At 38.1% G+C, this 17,256-nt stretch overlaps 1 protein-coding gene across 4 annotated transcripts; it reads right to left on the bottom strand.

The window, feature by feature from the left end:
* On the bottom strand, positions 471 to 15,701 carry SERBP1 (SERPINE1 mRNA binding protein 1). Of its 4 annotated transcripts, none has more exons than XM_003127935.4 (8): positions 15,107 to 15,701; positions 11,478 to 11,628; positions 10,734 to 10,874; positions 10,532 to 10,603; positions 9,818 to 9,937; positions 6,829 to 7,006; positions 4,050 to 4,223; positions 471 to 2,687 (listed from the first exon to the last, which is right to left on the bottom strand). In XM_003127935.4, the coding sequence occupies exons 1-8, from the start codon at positions 15,417 to 15,419 to the stop codon at positions 2,631 to 2,633; spliced, it is 1,206 nt and encodes a 401-aa protein (XP_003127983.1). In that variant the 5' UTR covers positions 15,420 to 15,701; the 3' UTR covers positions 471 to 2,630. The 4 variants fall into 4 exon arrangements, with proteins under 4 accessions (XP_003127983.1, XP_003127982.1, XP_003127984.1 ...); XM_003127934.4 differs by having other exon boundaries at positions 9,818 to 9,892; positions 15,107 to 15,549; XM_003127936.4 differs by having other exon boundaries at positions 10,532 to 10,621; positions 15,107 to 15,547.

Below are 17,256 nucleotides of genomic sequence, written 5' to 3'. Positions count from 1 at the left end.
ATTTAACTATAAAGAGACCTTATCCCAGTCCTGTCAATGCAACCTGAAAATACCTTAATAAAAAATATATAACTCTGACATTATTTCCATTTAAAAGCATCAACATAAAAACTTAAAACATCCTATCAGCCATCATTTAGGTATCTGTATCCATTAAAGGATTTTACCAAAAAACTCTGATATTCGGTATGATTAACCTTTACCCTCAAAACATGATTTACTAAAAGAAATACCAATTGTCAAGTCAGTTCCTGCCATTCACTTTACAATAATTAAGTTTTCTAGTTATTTATTATTAAATAGGTATCCCTCCCAAATATTATTTGATAGCCTGGTTTAATCAACACCCCTGCATAAATAAAACCTAAGTATAAGGAAATATTGAGCATTACCTTGGGGGTGCACACGTAGGTCAGAAAACACATGACGATAAATGGGCTCCTATTTGTTTTTATGACTTTTTTAAGAAGTGAGCATGAAAATAAAATCTTTATTTTCAGTTATTACCCACCAATAAGAGAAAGTTAGGTTCACAGTTTTAGCTCTTAACACAAAGTGAACTAGGAGGCAAATTTACATCCATCAGATACAACTAATGGACCAACTTTTAAAATCCAGGCTATCTTGAAAGCTTGCAACATATCAGATATTGCTGTTTTCTCTAGTGACAGAATGCCAGCAATGGCTGACGATAAGAACTTGCGAAGTGTTTTTAATAGCAGGTGTTTTCTGTATGTTGCTAGAACTCAAGAAGTTTATAACATGTTCATGTCCAGAAACAAGATACAAGTTAAACACACTGTGTATGTGTGTTTAGGAGTGTGTATGTTGCAATCTCAAGAGGGGTCAATAGTCCATATGGACTAAATGATTACTTGCCTCTGGGTAGCAGGTATGTTTGTAAATATAAAGTTATGTTAAACATTAGCACCAGTGCAGAACATGCTCAGCATCATAAGATCCAAAACACCAGCACAAGTTTATCCATCATTAAAAAAAACCCATTACCTCCTTCCTAAGATATCAAACTTAGTAACTAGATTAATAAATCTAATCCCAATGAGTAACTCTTGTACTGTCAATTTCTCTTTTAAAAGTATAGGGGAGAACTAGTCAGCTAAATTGACATTTTATAATTTAAGATCTTAAATCATAAAGTTTTTCAAAACTGGACATTACCGTACATAGAAAATTACAGACAAGAGTGACAAAAAGATCTTTTAAAACTGTAAATAAAACCCCTTTCTTATCAATAACTGTGGCAGAAGACTTTAAAAAAAAAAAACCCTAGAAAACTTGTTTATTGATTATTCTCTCCATGCTTTTAGTAAGTGGTGATGCTCCTGATTGAGGAATCCATTATTAACTTAATCTTCTAACGGAGGAAGAGGTAAAAGATACTTAAAACTTTCTTGGTATCTAACTTAAGACCAAAATTAATAGCAATATAGGAAATTCAGAAACAGTACAATTTTTGGTTTGTATTTCATGGATGGTGCTACTGTTCCAACCTTATAAACTAAAGCCGTCTGCTTTCCAAATTCCAAAAACTAATATATTCTTTCCCAGCTTACCATACTATTCAGCGCCCTTTGGTTTCTTTAGAACAAGGAAGGGTTAAAGGGTTGATTATGGATGTACAATTTTGATTGGGGACCCTTCACACATACAAATCATACTGAGTGGCCACTTATCTTACAGAGCAATTTAAATATTATGCATTAACCAAATTAATTTGTTCAACCTACCCTGTTAGAGGAGGAAAAACCCAACACCCATAAAACTATTTCACTTGACAGTATGTGTCTATCAACGATTATGGAGCTTAAACAACTTACACCAGTAAGGTGTCTAGATTGATTTTTAAAATGGGAAAGTGACACATTTAAAAAAGTAAATATAATTAAAATTGTGAATCAATTATAATTTGAACCTATTAAACCATGCAGGAGCAAGGGTAAATAAACCAATGTGCTTTGAATTTGTTCAAGTACTGATATTTCTGTATATAAAGATTTAGCATATATAACAGCTATCATGAGAAGTGAAAAAAAGACCTTTTCCCCAGAAATGAAAATATTAAAACTAAGTTAAAATACATAAAGTAGTTAGTATTCCACACAGCATAAAATTTGACAAAGTTTACATGTCCCAGTTGACCATGTGTGAAAATGCAAAGCAGGTATTAAAACTGATATTATGTCCAATATTTAAAACCAGTTTATAATAGAGGGAACATCTAAATCCTTAATTAAAAAACACAAATGAGTGAAAGCTTTAAACTGGTACACACTGTTCACACCTATATTTCAAGTTTGGAAATGCATATTTGCAAGCAGCAATACAAAAGTATTCATGAAGAATGCATAATCTCTGAAAATTATGAAAACATCCCTGCTACCAATACATTTCTAAATACAAAACTGACTACCATATTGTTACTTCTGTGTAGCAGGAGAAGTTCATTTTCAAAACAGATAAAATTCAGTCTTTAGGTGTGAATGGTATGAATGACAGTCTTTTTTTTTTTTTTTTTTTTTTTAAATTTCTTAGTCGTTTGGGATCCTTAAGCATGCAAGCCTCAAAGAGGAGGGTCCACAAAGGAACCAGGGTTGTCTTATGGCATCCAGTTACGCCAGAGCTGGGAATGCCTCTGGATCATCCACATCAGGAGCAGAAGCACTTGACTGGAAAAGACAGAACCAAAATTAACGATTCCCAAATCTTAACATATTTAGACAGTTTAGAAACAGAATTTCAAAGATCTTCAAGCTTTATTACAGTAAATAAAATATATCAAAGCCTTTACTTAAAAGGCAACATTATGGCTCAGAATAGGACTACAAATATTTGCAATGAGCCTTGTCTTGAATCTCTATCAAGAGATTCAAAAGTATTCAAAGTATTTGATATCAAGAGATATCAAAAGTATTCAAAAGATTCATATACACAAAACTGGCCTTTAAACAGAACCAATGTTACAAAGAAACAAAAACATCACTGCATTGTCATGAGGTGACCATAAAACCTAGAATATTAAGTTACCACTAAAATCAAATGTTGACAGACTCAATCAAGCAGACGGGTCCCTTGATTTGTATATTAGGTGTTAAGAATTCAGGAGAACATTATAGTCGTTTCCTAGCTAGACCATAAGAAATAATGAACTAACTCAAGTTCTCTCAATACTTTAATATCTAGTTATTAAAACTATGCACTTTGGTGTCAGACAGATCAGACTTCAATACCAATTAATAGGGCTTCTATCAAAACATTTCAGAAGAGATGTTTTGTGTCACAGTGTAAGACAATGGAAATGACAGAAAACAAGAAAATGAACTCCAGCTCTCAATAAAAAGGTGTCAACAATCATCTAGTTAATGCTACACTTACCTAACAAACACAAAGGTTGTTAAGCTGAGACTTAAAAAGCAGCGAAGGGAGTTCCTGTTGTGGCGTAGTGGAAATGAATCCAACCAGCATCCATGAGGATATAGGTTCGATTCCTGGCCTTGCTCAGTGGGTCAGGGACCCAGTGCTTCCATGAGCTGCAGCTACAGCTCAGATCCCACGTTGCTGTGTGGCTGCGGTGTAGGCCAGCAACCCCAATTTGACCCCTAGCCTGGGAACTTCCATATGTCTTGAGTGCGGCCGTACAAACCAAAATAATAATAATAAAAGCAGTGAAGATTTGTCAAGATAAAGGAAGTAGCTGGCATTTTAGGGAGACCTTAGCAAAGGCCAAGAATCATATGGTTTCCTGTACCTGAATTTCATCTTTGGTAAAATGGGTATTTAATGTGATACATAACACCTAGCACAGCACCATGACCATCACCAAAGAAGTACTCAATAAAGGGTGGTAAACTAAACTACTATTCTGTCATTTAAGAGCTTTAAACAAAAATATAACCTAAAATGTAGTTTCTTAAAAGAAGAGGCATGCCTACCTCTTTTTCTTCTACTTATGCCCCCAAAAGGTCCTAAGGCAGTGATTTATCAAGAGGTCCTCAAACTACTTAAAAGGGTAAAAGAGGTCTTAAAATTACCTTGTCAGTCCTGATGCCACGGTTTGGACGTCCACCACGCCCACGGCCACCTCGTCCTCCCCTGCCACCACGTCCTGGGCGGCCAAGGTCTCCAAAATTGATCTCCAGCTGAGACGTTATATCATTTGCTGGCTTCCGGAAATGGTGATCCATAACTGAGTCTTCAGCATGAGCCTAAAAATTTAAGTAAAGACCACTGGGTGATTAATAGAAAAGTAATGATGGATACTTCTAAATAATAAGCTTTCCCCTAAAATGACCAAAATACAACCTGTACTTAATGTGAAAAAGATATATATCAAGATCCCTACAATTAAATAAGCCTTGGGATCAACTACAGAAATCTACAGAAGAATCTCTTTCACTTTTCTCTATTTCATATTCCTTTAACTTTAAAAATTATAGGTGGAGTTCCCATTGTGGATCAACGGGTTATACACCTGACTAGTATCCATGAAAATGCAGGTTCGATCCCAGGCCTTGCTCAGTGGGCTATGGATCCGGTTTTGCCCTGAGCTGTGGTGTAGGTTGCAGGTGCAGCTTGGACAAGTTGCTGTGGCTGTAGTGAAGGCCAGCAGCTGCAGCTTCAACTCGACTCCTAGCCTGGGAACTTCCACATGACATAGGTGCAGCACTAAAAAGCAAAATAAACAAATAAATAAATAAAATAAAAATTATAGGTGATATTAACAAGTCTTAATTAGAGGTATAATCACAATTACTCAAGTGGCTGGGCCCCATCTCAAACCTACTGAATCATCTTTTATCAGTGAAGCATGGATAAGTACATTAAAAATAGGCCCTTCAGTATAGGATTCCAATGTGAACCCCTGCTGAAGACTTTTTAGTTTAAAAGAGAACTTTTGCTTTATATTCTTCCAACTATGAACTGGGAAAAGAAAAATTGTGTATATGCTTCTCAAGATGCTTTTCTGTTCATATGTAACTGTGTTCTTCCATACAAACTGGACAACTACAGAATCTAGTGAAACACATTACATAAAAAAGGAACTTTGAAAAGCTGTGCACAAATAAAATCGTGCCTTAAATACGCCAAAGGAATAGTTCTTAAAAATGAAGTCACCGTATTTGTGAAATCTAGATCCTAAGCTACATGACTGAGTCTGAAAAAAAGGACAAAGAATTTTATACCACTAATGCTTGATTTCTTTTGTATGTTTGGGACAAATGGGGTTTAACCTTCTAGTTGAGAACTTTTTACACTAATTTAAAGTATGTTTTAATTTAAAATACATGTTTCCATCTACACCACAGCAACACCAGATCCTTTAACCCACTGCACTGGGCCGGGGATTGAACCTGTGTCCTGGCACTGCAAAGACACCGCCAATCAGGAACACACCTCATCAGCAACACCTGTATTTTTAATTTGCATACATGTTTTTACCCCTTTAATCATCTATTACTTGAATTAAGTCATCCTGTTGTACCTTCCTTTAGGTTAAATTTAAACCGAGGGAGTTCCCATCGTGGCGCAGAGGTTAACGAATCCGACTAGGAACCATGAGGTTGCGGGTTCGATCCCTGGCCTTGCTCAGTGGGTTAACGATCCGGCGTTGCCGTGAGCTGTGGTGTAGGTCGCAGATGCGGCTGGGATCCTGCGTTGCTGTGGCTCTGGCGTAGGCCAGTGGCTACATCTCCGATTGGACCCCTAGCCTGGGAACCTCCATATGCTGTGGGAACGGTCCAAGAAATGGCAAAAAGACAAAAATAAACAAATAAATAAATAAATGTGACCTCTAGTCAGAAAATGAAAAAATTAAATAAATTTAAACTGAATTTCAAGGCAATAGAAGGCTCTTTTAAATGAGCCTAAAACATAAATGCAAATGCACAAAATCACTAGCAGATTAAACAGTCTTATTTTTTATTAAAGTATAGCTAATATACAGTGTTGTGCCAATTTCTGCTATGTCTAATTATAAACATTAGTTATTGCAAAGCACTCTTACCAATTTAACTCCATGAACAACAACAAAAAATCAAAACCCTTCTAATGAAGCAAATCTTTTTCTTTTCCTATAGGAATGGCCAATGTCCTCATTTATACTTGCATGAAGTCGATGTTTAAAAAAATCATCTCTAAACCTCATTTCAAAATACTCTCAAGTTTGTTTCACAGCTAATTTTTTTTGGTTTAGAAAACTAAAATGTACAAAGATTTTATTGATTCTTTTTATCAGAGGTTACCTTCATAACACTTCAATTTAACTCTGCAACTAAGTCTTATACTTACACAAAACCCTACAAGGATATAGCAGTTGGACATTCCTTTAAGAATGTGTCCCAACGCTTAAGTAGAAGTCACCAAATCAAAAGTCGCATATCTTTCTCAAATATTCTTACTAGCTTCCATGTTAAGTAAGGGAAACCCATAAATTAATTCTCTGGTCTTTACAAGACATCACTCTTCAGTAAAAGAGAATACTAACATTTACACATTATATATGGCATATGCAGTTTCAGTTTACATCACACGAAAACACCAACTTTTCAACCTAAAAGTAGTCTTTTAATGAATCCCAGTTAGATATAATTTTTAAAAATACTGTTGTAACTCTGAAGGACTAATTTCTTAGAATATATGATACTGCAGTTTATTTTCCTTTTCAGGCAACTTATCTGCCCCATATAATCCTATGTAAAATTTGTCTCTCTTTTTTATAAACAGATTATTTACATGATTTTCTTAAAACAAAAATTGTAAATACAATCCAAGACACATCTGAACATTTTCAACCACAAAACTTCATTTTACCTCTTCACTCTTTGACTTATGAAGAACAAATCCCTTTTTCCACTGCCCATCAGCACCTTCATTTGGTTTTCGGATATTAAATTCTACTTTTGCCCGGTCCTTATTTTGAATAGCCTTCCACTCATCCAAAGTCATTTCTTTTGGACCCTCTTCCTTTACTTCTTCAACTTCGTTCTCCCTGTAAAAAATTTGTTTAAGTTTTACACCTGGTGGGAGCTGATAAAATCATGTAACTTCTAAGTAAGGAAGTTAATCTTGGCTGGTTGATAATCTTCTAGATTATTAAAAACCGGGAGAATCAGTTTTCTTTGAAACCCAATGGCTAACATATGACTTGACGGTGACAAGGAATTCAACATTTATTGAAATTAGTGAAAGTATGGATCACTACGGAACCTACAATTCATCTTCATAAATCCTTAAGTGACCACCTATCAGTTACACAATCTTGAATTGGCTTGACCAAAACATGTTCCTTAAAACTAGACATACACATGCTTAAAATCCTCAACCTAGGTTCTCCTAAATCAGTTTTAATTTCCATTCATTTCCCACAACACACAACACATAAAGTGAGTATGTGAAAGTAATCATCTAGGAGGCCTGTGAGCAACCAAGTTTCGTACTCTAAAATATAAAAGAACTGTTCCCCTATTCTTTATTTAATACTTAAGGCAAATCTTTAATTTCTACAAATCCTAAAATTTATATACTCCAACTTTCAAACCAAACTGTATATAGAAAGAAGACTGAAGTTTCACTAGTAATAGAACTCTCTACAAAACAAACTGGCTTCAATCCTTATCACCAAATCAGTTACTTCTAATTCTCTGGCTTTAACTATTATTTATTATCCCTTTCCCTTTTTACAGAAACAAAGCATGGGCCTAGGAATCCACTATTTCATTTCAATTTCCAATTGTCACCAAACAAGTTGTTTGCTATTTTGGGAGCCCCGCTTCTTTCCAAAGATAGCAGGTGATTCAGTCAGCCATAGAGCTCAAATATCTCCCATCCACACTACTCTTTTCTGTTTGACAAATCCTATTTTAAAACTTCTTAGACCAAGTTTACAGTGAATTGATGAGATCTTGGCTGTCAAGTCCAACCCTGTCAGTTTACAGATGAGAAAACTAAAGATCAAAAAAAAATCCCAGGTACCCATAAGTTATAACACAGCAAACAACAAAATTCAGCATACCCTTATCATACCATGGAACCATTAACACCTACTTTCAAAGGTTGTTGTAAGAATCAAATAAAACAAAGCAGCTCTAGGAACTCCACATAAGGAAACTGATCAAATTCAGCAGAAGTTGTGCTTACTAAATTTACACTTGCATCTGCAAGACAGTACTATGTTCAGATTCTCCCCTATTCTGGAATAAGACTTGAGGCTGCCCTAATCTTCATGTTCTTTAGACCACATATCACCTCCAATTTCAGTCCTGGGAACTGAACTAAGAATTTGCCTCCAACACCCTATCAATGCATCATTTACTTCTGGTAGAATCTTAGCAGGTTACTCTTAAAGTGATTTAAAGGTGAGCTCTTTATTAAGGGAACAGCATTTGTGTTCAGCATTGTGAAGTACTTAATGTTACAAAAGGTTTATTTAACTTACTATTTCATTATTAAACAAAATTAAGATTCCAGTTTCATACAAATGAACTTGTATCACCCCAAGTTCCATACATCAGTTAACATCATGTACTTTTATCTACTCTCTCCAGTAGTAGTAAATCATCAAATCCACTAAATAGGGTTTTCTAATCATTAATAGTGGTTCACTGTAAGAACAATTCTTTCTAGAGAAAAAGAAAAGTTTAGAAAAACACCCCCTCCCTGACTAATCTGAATATGTTCTGGTTAAGAAATTACTGACCTAAATAATCTGTAATGCAAGAATTTAAATCACATACTGAAGGAAATGACTGGCATATAACTTCTTATATCAATGGAAATTAGAGGAAGGCATTCAATTATTTCTAGTAGTATAATTTGAGTCTCTAAACTCTCCCACCCTTGAAAAAACAATTTCAAAACCACCTTCTACTTAAAAACTCAGAAAATAGAGAGGATTGAGAAAGCTAGCGAACTGGAGTACCTGCTATGGCACAGTGGGTTAAGAATCTGAATGCAGCAGCTCAGGTTAGATTCCTGGCCAAGTGCAGAGGGTTAAAGGATCCAGCACTGCTGCAGCTGCTATGGCTCAGATTGAACCACTGGCCTGGGAACGTCCATATGTGGTGGGTGCGGCCATTAAAAAAAATAAGAATAATAAAGAACGCTAGTGAACTGATAACATATTCTTCTGGCCCCTGCTCTCCTCGAACATGTTAAAACAAGCCAATATTATGTTCCAAAATCTATGTTGATGGGAAAAAAACCCTCAAAGAGATGGAGGAGCTAATTTTACAATGATCACATCTTCTAGTAATAAACTGTCTCAGAATAAAATCTGTATAGTTACAGAGTCCAAAGTACTTTAAACTAAGTACTTCCAAATACTTTAAGTTCTCATATATTTCAACCACTTGGTCTAATTGTTAGAAACCCCCATTTCAGCTTCTAGTTCCCCCTATTCAATGCCTCTGAACAGCTGGCACTAGAAATTATCCATTATAACTTCTCTATCAAGTATGTAAAATGCATGACATAGTATTTCTATTTTCCATTCTCCAGTTAAAACAGCTAATTTCTGTGCTTAGGGCTAACAGATTTTACTAAAATACCTATTTTCCTTATCTGTTTAAGATGGCAATGGTAATTTCAAATAGAAATAACCACTTCTATTTGTCAAACGATTAGAGCCCAACACATTCATGGGTAAAGCATTCCTCTAACCACTATTTGAGAGAATGGAGTACAATTAAGTCTCTCCTGTTAAGACGCAATAAATAATAGGATTAAGCCTAAAGGTTGTTTTCTTAGTAAAGCCCAATATTTCAATGCTGGAACATTACCACTACACACAAAAATCACTTACTTATTTTCTGTGTCCGCAACGGGATGTTCTTCACCTTCAGGTGTTTCCTCAGTCACATTTGATTGCTCCAAGTCACTGCAATTATAAGATATTTGTTTCTGAATGTATTTTGGGGACTCTCTAGGGAAAGAAAGAAAAGAAAAAGGCAACTAGGTCCATTTACATGTAGCCGAAAGGTTCTTTATACAGAATATTTTTAAAATCTCACATTCCCAAAGCTTTTTCTTAAAAAATTTACTCCCCAGTAGACCACTAAGAAAAAAATACTAAAATGTGTACTGATCCAAGTTTATAGTTCAAGTACTTTACTCAAAAATTAGTGCAAGAGAGCAATTAGTTCTAAAATAAGGCCTCACTGGCTTATCAAATTCATAATGACCAAGAAGATTAACAGCTAGAATAAGAATTATTAAATAAGAAACACACAACATCAAAATACCCAATAACGTCAATATAGGATTTAAATAAAAGCTATATATCCATACAAAAAATTAATATCACATATTTTTGAAACACAGAAGAATGGTCATTGAATACATTATAACCCAAACATATCCACCAAGGCATTCATTATCTTGTAAGGAAGTAGCTCTGAGATAAGAACACCCATTCCTTCCCAAGGACAAGTGAAAATTTAGTAGAATTATGGGCAAATCTCTAACAGGGTATAAGACCAATTTTACTTAAATTATTAAAAAAAAAAAAAATACCAACGTTAATTCATCTTTGACAGTTCCCCAGTTGTGAGATCCGCTACCTCCACGTTTGTCCTCATGCTTCAGGCCACTGTAATGTGAAAAAGAACTAACAAAACTGAGTTAACATAATACTCTTTAGTTCTAGAAATTCAAATTTTGTTTTATTAAAGAAGTATACTCAAATATAAAAATATAATAAAAACCAATAAAAGACTTACGATCTATCACTTCCACTATGCCTATCAAATTCACGTTTGCCACGAGAATCAAAACCATCTCCCCGGCCCATTCCACGTCCACGGCCTCCTCGACCTCTTCCAAGACCACCACGGCCTCGGATAGGCCGGTCAATAATCGGTCTACAACAAATAAAAAATATAACATAATACTTTTCCAGGTTTTGGAAAAAAGATTAAGGAAAATTCAAAGGCTCAAAAAGGCAAGAATATATTTACTGGCTCATATCCAACTGTTGAACACATGTTTTAGAAAGTTCAAAACAGTCTATTCTAAATACATAAAGGAAATCAATCAGAACTAGGAAACTCCCCAAAGTAAAAAAAAAAAAAAAAAAAAAAAATTATTTTGACATCCTCTTAGACTTTACTACTAAAGAATATATTTTTCTTTGTTACTCATTATGCTCTAGTAAAACTGCTATTCATCATATACTTAAACACTTCTAACCTGTATAAAACAAATAATCTATTCTGGTATAAACAATTACCCAAAAGGACTTTCCTTTTAACTCAACATCTGGGGATAGCAAGGAAAAGAAATTGTCCATCAATTCAACTGAAGTGTCCTCATTACAAGAAATCTAAGTGTGAATACTAAAAACTGTTACTGATAAAATTAACCAGCCACACTGTTTCCTGGCAACTATGCTCAATTTATAGTTTTGTGTTAAGATGTGACTCTATAAACTGACAAAACATAAAGAGATTAAAAAACAATCTTGCCTATCAACTGAAAATTCTCCTCCTTCACCCTTTTCTTCAAGTGGCTTTTCAAATCGTCTTTCACGAGGTGGTCGCCTTTCTGGTCTCCTATCAATTATCTTCCCTTCACCCTGAAGTTGTTGATCAGGTCTTCTTCCAACACGTCTTATTCCTAAATTAAAAAAAAAAAAAAAAAAAAAACACACACAAAAATCCATATAAGCAAATTATTTTTGCAGCACAAAAAATTTAGACCTAGACTGCTAAAAGAAAAATTGCTACTCCAATTACCAACTGCTACTCCAAGTCCAGTGCTAGTCTAGCTAGAACTTCCTGTTGAAAAAGACTGAAAGTGGGCATCTGAGGTGTAACAAAGTACTTTAGAAAAATTCCTAAAGACAATATACTTGTTTTAAACTTCCATTTAGTTTGCCAAATCATTTTCTCCTAAACTATTCTCTGTAACTGCCTTGGAAATTATCTGAACAGCCATTACTTCCCTTGCTTTTCAAGATACTAGTCTCAATTTAAAATTCTAAACTTATTTAAGGCGAGTGACACATTTTGGTTTTAAAGATATCAAATAGCCATTCATAAATAATCAAGCAAATTAATGCCATCACCAGATAAAGACATCCCCCTCACCCCCACCACAGTTAAAGCCATATTATTTTCTATAACCTGGGGGGGGGGGGAACAGCTGAATAAAAAGACTGATAATTCTATGAAATTATAAAACTGAAAGGAAAACAAATGACAACAGTTATTTTATTATTATGGGGAGGTTTTTTTAGTTTGCCTTTACAAGTATCTTTGTATCTAAAGAATCTTTAAAAACCACACACGCGGAGCCGTTTTAAGCAATAGTTAAGAAACAACAGAAACTAAATGATGAATTCCCCTTATTTTTTTCCCATTAGTGTCAGAGGCCAAGAAGGCAACCAATATGCACTACTGGTGGCCTCAAGGATAAGAAGTAGATTGATGGTTAAATTCATGACGGTAAAATTTTAGGAATGCTCTAATTCCCAAACCACGGATTTCTGACAAAATCAAAAAGCACCTCAGGAATTGGCTTCATAACAAGAAATTAAACTGGCTCATTCTCCTTCTTGCTAAGAAAGTGTAACACCATCAGGATGCACCCAATTGCCCGGCTGCTTGTAAAGAGTAAAATGGTAGAGGTCAAACTCTTCAATGAAATTTTAAGGTCCATTCCACATAAACTCTCAGGACAGACCACAAATGTTAGCTCTTACACCAAGGCATTTTAAATAAATTTCATCAGAAGCAGTGTATTGGGGTGGAGCTACGGAACCAATCCTAATAATATCCAAAACACACACACGCCCAAATGAACAATGGCTTGATTCCCCACCCCAATATTCAACATTAGGTTAGCTTACAGAATTGAAAATTTTTCACCCAATGACTGATATTTTAAAATGCAAGCTTCTCTTTTTACTAGCTTCCAGGCTTTTAATATTAAACCAAAAACAAAAACACCTTGGTATACTCAGTGATATTCTTTGGTGTCAATTCTCAAGTTCCTCAAGTGTGCAAAAAACAAACTACGAAATTCATAAAATATAATCATTAAACACATATGTAAGGCATGTCTAGAATTGTGCCAGGACCTCTACTCAAAGGCAGAGAACACAGGATCAGGATAAAAATCCTTCCCAGTACAAGAAGGAGACTTTGTTTACAGTTCTTTCCTTTCCCAACCCCAGAACACTGACTGCCAAGTAGTAAGATCTCAAAACAAAATTTTTTTCATTCACCATTTTCACTATATTTATAAGCCAGTGTTTAATGCAAGTTAAGGTTAGAAATGCTGACCTAAGGAAAATGCTGATAGCTAACAATGGAAGTTTTCCCAAGGATAGACCACTGAATGAACACTCAGCCTTGGTTATAAATTTATAGAATAACTTTCTAACTCTGTAATTTAAAACACTAGTTTCCAGGTAAGAGCTTATTTCAAAGATGGACTTTATAATCAAAACATGAGATATTTAGCCATGCTTCATGCTTTCAACAGTCAAAATGGGTGAACACACTTGATTCAATTTTTTCATGTACTCTTCTTTGGATTAGTGTGATGAAGGAGGTAAACTGAGTATAGCTTAATTACATAAGCCAATGTTCCTTAACATAGAAATTAAATGGTTTATTAGATTGTGCTACAGGTAGCTATAAGGCTTAGTTGACTGCATGGATATTTGGCCTGAGCAATGTATACACGCTTTCTAATACTCAAATTTGTGCATCCCTCACCAACCAGTAATTTTAATACAATTAATTCTTTCATTTACCACCTAGGTTCTTCGTCCCAAACCTCATAAAGCTCTCTATATTTTTTAAAAATTCCAAATTAAAACATAACACAATTGTTTGGACTTTTTAGTTGAGTATTATCAAATTCAATTAAGGTAGTAAGAACTCCTTTCAGAAGCACGTGGCACTAAAGAAAATTTTCAACTTTCAACACACAAAGGAAACCTTTAAGATTCTACGCTTAGGTCCTATACACCGATTTGCTATAGGTCATGTACGTACACTTGCTTTTCCCAAAATGTCTGGGTTTAATCCACTGCAAAGGACAAACCAGTACCGAGAATGCATATACCAAATTCAAAACAATCCTGCGAAGTATTTACAGTGACCTGGAAGCAACTGCTAGCCGCCAATGAAATCCTGACCACGCTTCACGCACATGGGGAGAAAAGGTACAGACTCAAAACGGCTCCGCGGCGGCCAACGCTGTGACAGTCTCCGCGTTTCTTTCACCACGAGGCCCAGGCCAGGCCACACACCACATGAAACAGCGCCTGCGGGAAGGGGTCCTACGGGGGGGAAAGGATCATAATCCCAGGACGAGCCTCAGGTGCTATCACCGGTCGTCAGTGGGAATTCCCGCTCCTGTTCAACCCGGAGTGGCCAAATTTCTCTCCCTCCCAACAGCTTAACTCCTTCCAGCCAGTTATTAAGTTTGTAACGATTAAAGGGACGAAGAGGGAAAAATAAAGCCACATGCGGCACCTACAAAGAAAGGCAGCTTTCTCCACGATATCCGATAGGCTCGAGAGGATGGGTAGCTTTGGTGGAAACTCCGACCCCCGGCTTTGCTCAGGGTACCTCGCGCCATCCTGGGACAAGATGGCAGGACAGGAGCCTAAGAGAGACAATCGCACCTCGAAGCAGCAGGCTGCAGGAGAGCTCCGACAGGAAGAAGCCGCCGAGTCCCTGCTGCCCCGCTAACTACAAATGCCCGTGGAAGCAGCTCCCTTCCCCGAGCCCCGGTCCATGCGCCTGCCCGCCCGCCCAGGAATCCGGCGGGAAGACAAGAGCCTCTCAGGATCCCGAGCACGCTCGAGCAGCAGCTCGTCTCCGGACCACGCTCCTCCGCTCAGAGGCTGAGGCGGGAAGGGGGTGGCTCCAGGATCCTTGCAGGCGGCGGTTTGAACTTGGGGCTACCACGCTCCCAGCACCTTCGGAAGACCTGGCTTTGTCGTGTGGGGGAAACGCGAGAAAATCGGCGGCAAAGCCTCCCGTGGACCCTCGGACCCCAGAAGCAAGTGGTAGCTACAAGTCCCCTCAGTCCTTCCCTCCATCCCGGGTCTCCGTGGCTTCCACCACAGCTTTACCTTCTTTCTTAAGCGCCACAGGCGGCTGCGTCTCCTCCTTCTTGTCAACCACGCCAACGTTGGGGGGCAGCGGGTTCTTGCGGTCTTTCTGGGATTCTTTACGCAGCTGTTTGCCCGCCGCGTTGGAGTTGGTCTGCGCTGCGGCCTGAGCTGCGCTCTTGGCCCCAGGGCCCCCAACGCCGCCCCCGCCGGCTTCTTTTTTCTTGTTCTCTGCTGCCTTCAACACCTCGAAGGGGTCCGATTCGTCGTCAAATAACTGGTCGAATCGGTTGGTGACCACGCAGCCGAAGCCTTCCTGTAAGTGCCCAGGCATGATGGTGGCTCGGCGGCGCGTTCCTCCACGGATTGCAGCGGGCCGCGCCGAGCCAAGAGCGCCTGCTTCAGCTCTTCCCACAAGATGGCCGGGCTGCGAGAGGGGGGCCGTCTTCTCTTCCGGCGCCAGGCACACATCCGGTAGCGGCCAGCGCCGCAAGGCACCACGGGGTATGTAGGCAAGAGTCGCTTTTCCCGTGGCGATTCCCAGAGCCAGCACTACGATTCCCAGAGTTCACGGCGCGACAACTCTTCGCGCGCGCCTCAGAGGCGGGACCTCACCGAGGGAGTGGAGCGTGCAAGCTGAGGGAGGAGAAGCGCGGTGGTGGGCGGAGTTCTGCCACCTGCTCTCACCACCCTTAAACTCTCTGGGTCTTGAGCTGCGCTGAAAACAGGAAAACGTGAAGGCGTGTTTTCCTCGCGAAAGTTCTCAGTCTTCGGTTTTACTTCCCGCCTCCGGTCCAGGGCTAACTTTCCCCACCTCTCTAGGAGGGTCAAGGTGGCTACCAGTCTTATAAATGGAAACAAACTTCGAGGGGTTGCAGAGGTGCCGCTCTCTTCCAAGTGCCCCAGCTACTCAGTTGCTGGCGTCTCCCTCCTGCAGCCCCATTAATGAATCGAGACTCTTCTGCTTAATGTGAAGCGGAATACGCTTCCTCTCGCGGGGACTTGAACTCGAGCAGCAGAATTAACCTAAAAGACAAGTTGAAGTATTATATGTGAGTGTTGCGCGCTTGCGACCGGTGCTTTATTTGCTGTTAACTCCCGACAGTGCGGCGCTAGCCAGACCCTGGGCAAACCTCGAAAAGGCGTTGCTTATAGAAGAAACACTTTCTAGAGTCAATCTGATTGTCCGTTAGTGTCCGGAAAGGTACAGATTGGGTGTTTGTAAAATGTGCCAAAGAAGTAACATTTTAGAGCAACCGAATGAATGTGTGGTGTGCTAAAAAGTGCATTGAGGGGAGGAAAATGTCAGCGAATTGACTGTCATTATTAGTTGAAAATATTAAAGTCCTTTGAGATCATAGAGTGTCGATGCATATTCAAGCATATTTGGTAACACTAAGTTTAAATGTGTTGTCATAATTTTTAAACCTTTTTCCAGTAACGCAAAATATAGGGGAAAAAAATGCATCTCTATGTTCAGAGGCTATGAATGACCTTAATGTCAACAACCTGTTAGGTAGGTTTCCCTTTTCACAAATTAAAACCATTTCAGAGGTGAAAAGATTTACCAAGTTTACACTTCTGTAAATGCTAGTGCCAGGAGTTAACCCAGTCTTCTAATTCCACTCTGAGACGCTTGACATCCTTTTTAATCCAAATGCTACCTTTTGATAGAAGCCAGTCAATTATCAGTTCATTTCCAATATTTGATAAAATCTAAATATTGTTGCTTGTCAAGCAGGGTATGTAACATGGCCAAATGCAATCTTATCGATTTCTGAGAGGAATTCAAGTCAATTCCTTAACATGGGAAATAAAAGAGTCATATTACAGTCCTGTGGCAGCAAGCCTAGTGGTTTTCTAATTTCCAAATCCAGCCCCCATTCCTCAAAGTCACCTATTTCTCTTTTGCCTCGCACACACCTCCCTGTGGCACACACCTCCATCTCACACAGAGACCCTGGCTCCTTCCAAGAAAAAGGACAAGGAGTTTTTGACCATATTCATCATGCCTCTTTGAAAATAGTTCAGGTGCAATTTGGAAGATTGTAGTGCTTTAACCCTTTCTCTTTACCAGGGGCTGTTGTTAGTATCTGCATCTTTGAGGCATCTGCTACAGCTCCTCTTTTTACCCCTTTTTGGCCACTACCACAACAACATTAAGAGCTAAA

This window comes from Sus scrofa, chromosome 6, assembly GCF_000003025.6.
Source record: "Sus scrofa isolate TJ Tabasco breed Duroc chromosome 6, Sscrofa11.1, whole genome shotgun sequence".
Lineage (NCBI taxonomy): Eukaryota > Metazoa > Chordata > Mammalia > Artiodactyla > Suidae > Sus > Sus scrofa.
This window is presented reverse-complemented; position numbering and strand designations above follow the sequence as displayed.